The sequence below is a fragment of the Bubalus bubalis genome, chromosome X (assembly GCF_019923935.1).
Source record: "Bubalus bubalis isolate 160015118507 breed Murrah chromosome X, NDDB_SH_1, whole genome shotgun sequence".
Lineage (NCBI taxonomy): Eukaryota > Metazoa > Chordata > Mammalia > Artiodactyla > Bovidae > Bubalus > Bubalus bubalis.
In genome coordinates this window covers 29,371,181-29,381,630 of record NC_059181.1, presented here as the reverse complement: position 1 = coordinate 29,381,630, position 10,450 = coordinate 29,371,181, and the positions used below count along the sequence as shown (strand labels likewise).

The following is a 10,450-nucleotide window of genomic DNA, read 5'->3' as shown; positions in this document are numbered from 1 at the left end:
TCACACCAGCCAGAATGGTCTTCATCCCCAGATCTGCAAACAACAAATGATGGAGTATGGAAAAAAGGGAACACTGTTGCACTCTCGGTGGGAATGCAAACTGACACAGTCTCTACGGAGAACATTATGGAAGTTCCTTGAAAAACGAAAAATAGAGTTACCATATGATTTACCAATCCCACTCCTGGTACATATCCAGAGAAAACCATGATTCATAAATATACATGCATGCCAATCTTCATTGCAGCACTATTTACATTTACGAAGATATGGAAGTAACCTAAATGTCCATCAACAGAGGAATGAATAAAGCATTTGTCGTAAATATATTCAATGGAATATTATTCAGCCATAAAAAGAATTAATTAATGACATGTGCAGCAACATGGATGGACCTAGGGAATGTCATAATAAGTAAAGTAAGACAGAGAATACTGGATGCTTGGGGCTGGTGCACTGGGATGACCCAGAGGGATGGAATGGGGAGGGAGGAGGGAGGGGGGTTCGGGATGGGGAACACATGTATACCTGTGGCGGATTCATTTTGATATTTGGCAAAACTAATACAGTTATGTAAAGTTTAAAAATAAAATAAAATTAAAAAAAAATAAATTGTCTACCAGAAAAAAAAAAAAAAAAGACAGAGAAAGACAAATATCATATGTTATCACTCGTAAGTGGAATCTAATTTTTAAAAAATGACACAAATGAACTTGCTTCCCTGGTGGCTCAGCTAGTAAAGAATCTACCTGCAATGTGGGAGACCTGGCTTTGATCCTGGGGTTGGGAAGACCCCCTGGAGAAGGGAACGGCTACCCACTCCAGTATCCTGGCCTGGAGAATTCTATATAGGCCATGGGGTTGTAAAGAGTCAGATAAGACAGCGACTTTCATTTCACTTCACAAATAAACTCATTTACAAAATAGAAACCAACTTATGGATATCGAAAACAAGCTTATGATTACCACTGGAGACATGCTGGGGGAGGGACACTTTAGGAGCCTGAGATAAACATACACGACTGATGTGTCTGACTCTTCGTGACTCCATGGACTGTAGTCCACCAGGACCCTCCATCCATGGAATTTTCCAGTTCAGAATACTGGAGTGAGTTGTGATTTCCTGCTCTAGGGGATCTTCCTGACCCAGGGACTGAACCCACTTATTTTGTCTCTCCTGCATTGGCAGGTGATTTTTTACCACTGTGCCACTTGGAAAGCCCACATCTACAACTAATATATATAATAGCAATAACCCCAAAGCACCTACTGTATAACACAGGGAACTGTACTCAATAATCTGTAGTAATCTGTATGACAAAAGAGTCTGAAAATGAGTGAATATGTGTATGTATAACTGAATCACTCTGTTATATACCTGAAACTAACACAACATTTTAAATTAATTATACTCAATAAAATGAAATAGAAAAATAATACCATCATAATATCCAGCAATCTGTCTCCTGAGCATATATCCTGAGAAAAACATAATTCAAAAATGGAATAATCACCCCAATGTAAATTACAGCAATATTTACAATACCTAAGACATGGGAACAACCTAAATGTCCATCAACAGAGAAGTAGATAAACATGTGGTCCAGAAATACAAAGGAATATTACTCAGCCATAGGAAAGAATGCCATTTGCAGCAACATGGATGCGCCTAGGGATTGTCATAGGAAGTGAAGTAAGTCAAAGACAAATATATCCTTCATATGTGGAATCTAATTTTAAAAAGTGATAAAATGAACTTAATACAAAACAGAAAACTTACGGATCCTGAAAACGAACTTATGGATACTAAAGGGAAATGTAGGAGGGAGGGATAAATCAGGAGCTTGGGATCAACGTACACACACCCCTATTTATGAAATAGATAACCAATAAGGACCTCCTGCATAGCACAGGGAACTCTAATCAATATTCTGGGATAACCTACATGAGAAAAGAAACTGAAAATGAATTAATATATATATATAACAGCATTACTTTGCTATATGCCTAAAACTAACACAACATTGTAAAACAACTATACTCCAATAAATTTTATTCATTTTGATATTTGGCAAAACTAATACAGTTATGTAAAGTTTAAAAATAAAATAAAATTAAAAATATGTTAAATGGCCAAAAAATTAAAAAAATTAAAAAAAATAAAAAATAGACTACCTGGGCATATATCCGAAGAAAACCATAACTTGAATAGGAACAAGCACCCCCATGTTCCTTGGGGCACTGTTTACAAGAGCCAAGACATGGAAACAACCTACAGGTCCATCAACAGATGAAAAAGATGTGATGCATAAATACAATGGAAGAATACTCAGCCATAAAAAAGACTGAAAGAATGCCATTTTCAGCAACATGGATGGATCTAGAGATTGTCATAATGAGAGAAGTCAGACCAAGACAAATACCACAGTATATTGCTCATAGGTACAGTCTAATTTTTTAAAATGACACAAATGGACTTATTCAAAAAACAGAACCAGACTCCCACAATTTGAAAAGAGATTTATGGTTACCAAAGGAGAACTTTGTTGGGGGGGATACTTTAGAAGCTTAAGATGAACATACACACACAACCAATATAGAAAATAGATAACTGAACAGGACCTCCTATATAACAAAGGGAACTCTACTCAATATTCTGTAATAGCCTATATGGAAAAAGAATCTGGAAAAGATTGAGTATATGTGTAACTGAATCACTTTGCTGGACACCTGAAACTAACATAAGATTGTAAATCAACAAATCTGCAACAAATTTTTTTTTTAAAAAAAGAATATCCATCTGTAACAATACCTCTGTGCTGTCACCTTAGGCAAAGGGGAAAACCCCCATCACCTCCATAGAGCAAGATGTCCAGGCGAGGAGCAAGGTGTTTTATCTCCGGATTCAGAGGACCCTCATTAATTACAGGTTGAATAAAGTCTCGCCACATTCATCCCATGCTGCTGCTACTAAGTCGCTTCAGTCGCGTCCGACTCCGTGCGATCCCATAGGCGGCAGCCCACCAGGCTCCCCCATCCCCGGGATTCTCCAGGCAAGAACACTGGAGTGGGTTGCCATTTCCTTCTCCAATGCATGAAAGTGAAAAGTGAAAGTGAAGTCGCTCAGTCGTGCCCAACTCCTAGCGACCCCATGGACTGCAGCCCACCAGGCTCCTCCCATCCATGGGATTTTCCAGGCAAGAGTACTGGAGTGGGGTGCCATTATAGCCAACTCCTATTAGCCAATCCCAACACATAAAAGAGTCAGACACAGACAAACATAGGCAATTAAATCCAAAGGCCTGGAACCTTAAGCCAGTGTTCAGAACTCTAACCCAATCATTTGAGCACCTCAGTAGCTCTAACCTCTGACATTGTCCTCTTTTGGGTGGGTCTTTAACCCACGACTGTAGCCTTAGGATTCTAATCAGACAGAAGAAACTCTCCTAGGTGGGACTCTAACCCACAGTGGTGGTGTCGTTCTTCAATTTGTCACGTCTGACTCTGTGCAACCCAATGGACTGCAGCATACCAGGCTTCCCTGCCCTTCACTTTCTCCTCAGGTTTGCTCAAACTCATGCCCATTGAGTCAGTGATGCCATCCAACCGTCTCATCCTCTCTAACACACAGTCCTGATGAGATTATTAGACTACAGGCACATTCTAACTTCATATAGCACATTTAGTTACAGGCATATTTTAAGGAGTTTACTCACCCCAAAGATGTCTGATCCAGGAGCTGTTTCCTTCCTTAAAAGTGAAAGGAGCCCCAGAAGCCAGAGGAGCCCAGAGTGCCATGGCTAGCAAACAGGAACCCGAGAGCCAACTCTCTAGACAAACTCAGTATAGGTGGCCACTCAGGGTTGGTGTTGAGGGCCCATCAGGGGCTACAGTGCATCAAGCAGATGGTCACAAGTCCTAAACCTCAATAAGGCTGCCCAAACTCACGGAACATGGGCTCACTGCCGGATGCTAAGAGAAGTCAACACTTATGGCAAGAGCTTTAGAGAAAAGAGCTTTACTGCAAGGCCAACCAATGCAGGATGCAAGGTATCAGATCTCTCTCCAATCCAGGAGCCTGGGTGCAATTTAAGGGGTCTCGGGAATTTCTATTGGAAGCTAATTGGCTAGTCTTCAATTTCATTTCAGCTACTCAGGTTACAGGAAGCCAGGTTTTCCTCATTGAAGGACTTCTCACTTTGTAAATGGCCCGGGACAATATTTCTCTTCTCTTGAGTTTTGCAGACTGAAGAGCTTGGCTCCGGGGTCATCCTGAGGTCATGTGTTCCCTCTTAGACACTTGCAGTTCTTTCTTTGTAAAATGACTCAAGGTATGACTAATCAACAATCTATTTGAGAAGGTCAAACCAGTTTAAACTGGTCAATTGTTTCACATGCTGTTTCACTAGCCCCCTGAACTCCAGCACATTATCCCAACTCCAAGACAAAGATAATCACAGTGCACTAAATGTTGCCTAGCAAGGACAATCATGTAACATTCCCACCACAGGATGTGACATAGAATGTGCCTGAGGTAGAATCTTTCCCAGCTGGAAACAACTCAGAGCTCTTAGAATTTTTGTCATTGACCAGTATCTTCCCTCTCAGATACCCTTTCATCTAATTAATGAATATTTCCACGCATTTAAGTACCAACAAGAAATCTAGAATTTGCCCAATTACACACAAGATAAAATAATCGAGTAGGTCCTTAAGGAGAGGTCTCTGGCTCCCTCAACTCAGTGTAAAGGTCACCAGTCCAGGAGACTGTGGATTCTCTGAGGCCCTCCATCTGAGGATCTGACCGGGCTCACCACTCCCACTGTCTGGAGTAGCCCACCAGGCAACTTCCCTTGAAATGACCTCTCGCTGAAGGCTTTGCATTTTCCTAAGGCTCCAAAGCGAGACTGTGTATTAAAAAACGGAGACATCCGTTTGCCGACAAAGGTCCCTGTACTCAAAGCTATGGTTTTTCCAGTAGTCATGTATGGATGTGAGAGTTGGACCATAAAGATGGCAGAGTGCTGAAGAATTGATGCTTTCAAACTGTGGTGCTGGAGAAGATTCTTGCGAGTCCCGTGGACAGCAAGGAGATCAAGCCAGTCCATCCAAAAAGAAATCAACCCTGAGTATTCATTGGAAGGACTGATGCTGAAGCTGAAGCTCCAATACTTTGGCCACCTGATGTGAAGAGCCGACTCATTGGAAAAGACCCCGATGCTAGGAAACAGAGATTGAGGGCAGGAGAGGAGGGGGCAGCAGAGGAGAAGATGGTTGGAAGGCATCACTGACTCAATGGACATGAGTTTGAGAAAACTCGAGGAGACAGTGAAGCGCAGAGAGGCCTGGTGAGCTGCAGTCTATGGAGTCACAAAGAGTGGGACATGACTTAATGACTGAACAACAAACAACAAGGCTCCAAACTGCCTCACTGCAGGCCCTTTACACTTGCTTTCAACTCCAACTGCCTGCCCCCGCTTACCCCTGCTTTTGACTTGTTCTTTCTGCAGTCCCCAACCTTTTTGGCACCATGGACTGGTTTTGTAGAAGACAATTTTTCCACAGACTTGGAGTGGGGGATGGTTTTGGGGTAATTCAAGCACAGTGCATTTATTGTGAACTTTATTTCAAATGTAAATGCCACTGCTGATCTCACAGGAGGTACTGGTCCAAGGCCTGCAGGTTGGGGACTGCTGCTTTTGGTCAGAGAGTATCTCACCATATTTTTATGTAATGGTACCTCCTAGATTCTAAAATTCAACGGGCAGGGGCTAGACGTTGTTTTGGTGGTTGCTGTTGTTCCTTTTTTTTTTTTTTTTAAACACAAACCATCCACGGTACTAGTAAGCATCCAAAAAGCTCATTCTCAGAACTTCCCTGGTGATCCAGTGGATAAGACTCCCTGAACAATTAATGTAACATCTACCCTTTTAGAAAATCTTTAAGTGTACAATATGGAATTGTTAACTATAGGCTCTATGCTACACGGTATATTTCTAGAAATTATTCACTGTATATAACTGAAAATCAGTGCCCTTTGACAATCACTTCCTCATTACACCTCCTCCCAGCCCCTGGCAATCACCATCCTACTCTGCTTCTATCAGGTTGCCTATTTTAGATTCCTCATTTAAGTGATATCATCTATTTCTCCTTCTGTGTCTGGATTATTTCACTTAGCACAATGTCTTCTAGGTCATCTCTGTTATTGCAAATGACAAAGTTTCCTTTTTTTTTTAAGGCTGAATAATACTCCATTATAGGCTTCACATGTAACTCAGTGGTACAGAATCCACCTGCCAATTTAGGACACACAGGAGACTTGTGTTCAATCCCTTGATTGGGAAGATCCCCTGGAGGAGGAAATGGCAACTCATTCCACTATTCTTCCCTGGGAAATCCCATGGTCAGAGGAGCTTCGTGGGCTACAGTCCATGGGATAGAAAGTGTCAGACACAACTGAGTGACTGAGAACACACACACACAACACTCCATGATATGTATATACCATATATTTATCCATTCATCCATCAAAGGACATTTAGGCTGCTTCCCTGTTTTGGTTATTGTGAATAATGCTGCAACAAATACGGGAATACTGATATCTCCTGGAGAGTGTAATTTTAACTCCTTTGGATAGATACCCAGAAGTGGTTTGCTGAATCATATGGTAATTCAATTTTTAATTTTTTGAGGAACCTTAATACTGTTTTCCACAGTGGCTTTACCCATTGACATTCTCACCAACAGTATAAAAGAGTTCTTTTCTAAATGCTTGCACTTAATCAGCTTACTCTCTACTGGAGAGCAGGGCAATCAAATTTTCAAATTATTGTTGTGGTAAAAACATTTAACATTAAATCTACTCTTAAAATTTTAGGCACACAGCACAGTACGGTTAAAAACAGGTACACTGTTGCACAGCAAATCTCTGGAATTTATTCATCTTGAATAACTGAAACATTATACCAAGTGCAAAGCAACTGCCCATTTCTCCCTCCTGTGGCCCCTCTGTGTTTCTATGTGTTTAAAGACTTTAAATACCTCATATAAGTGGAACCATGCAGCATTTGTCCTTCTGTGACTGACTTATTTCATTTAGAATAATGTCCCTGTGGTTTCTCCATGTTGTCCCATATAACAACATTTCTTTCCTTTTTAAGGTGAAATTATATCTCCTTGTCTGTGTCTACCACATTTTCTTTATCCATATATCTGTTGGTAGATATTTGGGTTGTTACCATATACTGGCTATTGTAAATAATGGTGCAATGAACACAGGAGTGAAGATGTCTCTTCGAGACACTGATTTCACTTCCTTTGGATAAACAATTAACCCTTGCATCATGTGGAGTTTAGAGGCACCAAACCCCCATGCAGTCAAAACCCCCTGTATTCTTTTGACTCTGTCCACACGTAACTAATAATAACCTACTGTTGACTGGAAGCCTGACTGACAAAGGCTCAATGCTTATTTTGTATACTATAAGTATTTTCTACTGTATACTTATGCTAAAGTAAGCTAGAGACAGCAAAATGTTATTCAGAAAATCATAAGAGAAAATATATTAACAGTACTGTGTTTATCAATACTACAGGATTACAGCATCCATTTACAAGAATTGTCTGTCAGTACCTACATCTATATTGTCTTACTGACACAAAAGACTATAGATACAAGACACTATATATCAAAACTGAAAACATAATGTGAAAAGAAATTCATATTTAGTTACAGATATAATGATTCAAGCATTGATCATGAAGAAGAAGAAATATAATTGCTTTATAGTAGCCTAGTGTCGGAGAAGGCAATGGCACCCCACTCCAGTACTCTTGCCTGGAAAATCCCATGGATGGGAGGAGCCTGGTAGGCTGCAGTCCGTGGGGTCGCTAAAAGTCGGACATGACTGAGCGACTTCACTTTCACTTTTCACTCTCATGCATTGGAGAAGGAAATGGCAACCCACTCCAGTGTTCTTGCCTGGAGAATCCCAGGGACGGGGGAGCCTGGTGGGCTGCCATCTATGGGGTCGCACAGAGTCGGACACGACTGAAGTGACTTAGAAGTAACAGTAGCAGCAGCCTAGAGTACTTGATAGGATTGCTTCGTGGTAGCTGAGAATATACAGTAGTGAATGAATCACTAAAATTTTTTTATATCATACACTATTATGGTCATATTTATAATAGAGTACTGAAAACATTGTTACTTTAAGAGAAAACACCTGTGATGACAGCCTGATATGCATTTATGTTTATCCATTCACAAGAGAGAGGTAGGACAATGTACAGTAATATAATTCCTTGAAAGTAAAGTCATAAAACAGTAAAAAAATGAAACATTATTAATTTTATATTAAATATCACTCACCTTCTGCCTATGCAATGGTAGGCTATCCATTTCAATACAAGTCTTGCACGCAATGTTCTACCTGATGAATACTTAGCTGGTGGTGATGATGAAGATGATGCCACAGAAACATCTCATACAGTCCTTGCCTACAGTTATTAGCTCTTAGAACAAAGACACTCACACACATACTCAACAGATGAGTTGATTACCCATATGGCACAATGATTATTTACTACTCATTGAGTGGAAGTGGATCATCATGTAGGTCTTCATTCCTCACACCTTCTTGCTGAGTAGGCTGAAGAGGAGGAGGAAGAGGAGGGGTTGACCTTGATGAGTGGCAGAGATGGAAGAGCAGAGGAGGTGGAAGGGGAGGCAGAGGAAGCAGGCACACTCAGTGTATCTTTATGGAAATACATTGTAATTTCTGTCTGAAGATTTTGCTTTTTCATTTCTCTAAAAACGTTTCTGTGTGTTATCAGTCCTCCTTCCACCATTTGCTTTCATTTCAGTGCCTTTATCATAGAAGGTTCCATGCCATACAAGAGTCAAAAGCAGTCTTGAGTCCTCAGAATGCTTCTGCCAGATTGTCTAATGTCAATTGTTTTCTGGCACTGCTTCTTCTACATCTTGTTCCTCATCATCCAGCTCTGGTTCGGAACCATTCATCTCCATCAAGTGGTATTTTGTTAATTCCTCTGCTGTAGTGTCTGTTAGCTCTTGGGTTTTTCCAAGATCTGTATTTTGGGACTCTGCACCCCCTCCCACCCTTTCATGTCATATCCACAGTCTCTTTCATGATTTCCTTGACTCTGTCACAAATCCTGTGAAGGCATACACGACAACTGGACTGTTTTCTTTAGCAGGAATTTATTGTTTTGGGCTTTCATGTGTTTTTTTTTTTTTTTTTTTTTTTTCTGGTAACAACAATCGCATCTTCACTTGTGTAATCCTTCCAGAGTTCATGATGTTCTATCAGGGTTCTCTTCCATAGCATTAACAATCATTTCCATACAGTACCCTGTGTAATGAGCCTGAAAGGTCCTTTTGACCCTCTGATCTATAGGCTGACTTAAAGATGTTGTGTTTAGAGGAAAGGAGACCACTTTCATGCCTTTGGTGTTGAACTCACAGGGTTCTTGGTGACCAAGGGCATTGTCCAATATCAAAAGAATTTTAAAAGGCAGTCCCTTACTGGCAAGGTACTTCCTGAATTCAGGGACAAAGCACTGATGAAACCAATCCCCCCCAAGGTTTCATGCTATCCAGCCGTCTTGTTGTACAACTGAAACACTGGCCCATGATGTTTATTGTTTCCCTTTAAAGCTCAGGGTTAGCAGCTCTATAGGTTAGGGGAGTCCTGATCATTTGCACAAAAACCTGATGACATTTGCACAAAATCATAGAATTAGCCTATCTCTGTCTCAAATCCTGGAGCTCATTTCCCTTCCTAACCAATGAATGTACTTTATGGCATTTCGTCCAGAATAGGGTACTTTCATCTGCCTTAAAACCTGTCCAGACAGATCTTTCTCCTCAGTGATTTTCTTTTTTAAATCTTATTGGAGTATATTTAATTTACAATGTTGTGTTAGTTTCAGGTATACCGCAAAGTGATTCAGTTATTCATATACATATATGCATCCTTTTAGAGAATCTTACCTCATATAAGTTATCACAGAATATCGAGTTTCCTGCTCTATACAGTAGGTCCTTGTTGGTTATCTACCTTATATACAGTAGTATGTATATGTTCATCCCAAGCTCCTGATTTATCCCTCCCTGACACGTTTTCTCCTATTTCCTCTTTGGTAACCATAACTTTGCCTTTGATATCTGTTCAGTCTGTTTATATTTTCTAAAGAAGTTCATTCGTATAATTTTTTTTAAAGAACTACATTTTCAGATGAGAACAAGATGGCAGAGGAATAGGTGGATGTGGAGTACATCTCTCTCCATGGATACATCAGAAATACACCTTCAGACACAGAAGTGCATGCAGAACACCAGCTGAGAGTGGACAGGAGTCCCTGACCAGCAGTAAAGAATATACAGAACCAGGCAAAACTTGATAGGAGGAAGGAACTAGGGGAA

General features: G+C 40.5%; 1 protein-coding gene across 4 annotated transcripts in view; it reads right to left on the bottom strand.

Annotated features, from left to right (window-relative positions):
* The window catches only part of LOC123331936 (melanoma-associated antigen B2-like), a 175,316-nt gene that overhangs the window by 7,322 nt on the left and 157,544 nt on the right, over positions 1-10,450 (bottom strand). The window contains exon 1 of one of the 4 annotated variants that reach the window (XM_045164564.1): positions 3,717-4,990. The exons of 1 other annotated variant lie outside the window; for it this stretch is intronic. In XM_045164564.1, the coding sequence (XP_045020499.1) occupies positions 3,717-3,798 (82 nt within the window). In that variant the 5' untranslated portion in view covers positions 3,799-4,990. Of the gene's footprint in view, positions 1-3,716; positions 4,991-10,450 lie in introns of those variants that run through there. 2 more of the 4 variants (XM_045164567.1, XM_045164566.1) reach the window with 2 other exon arrangements.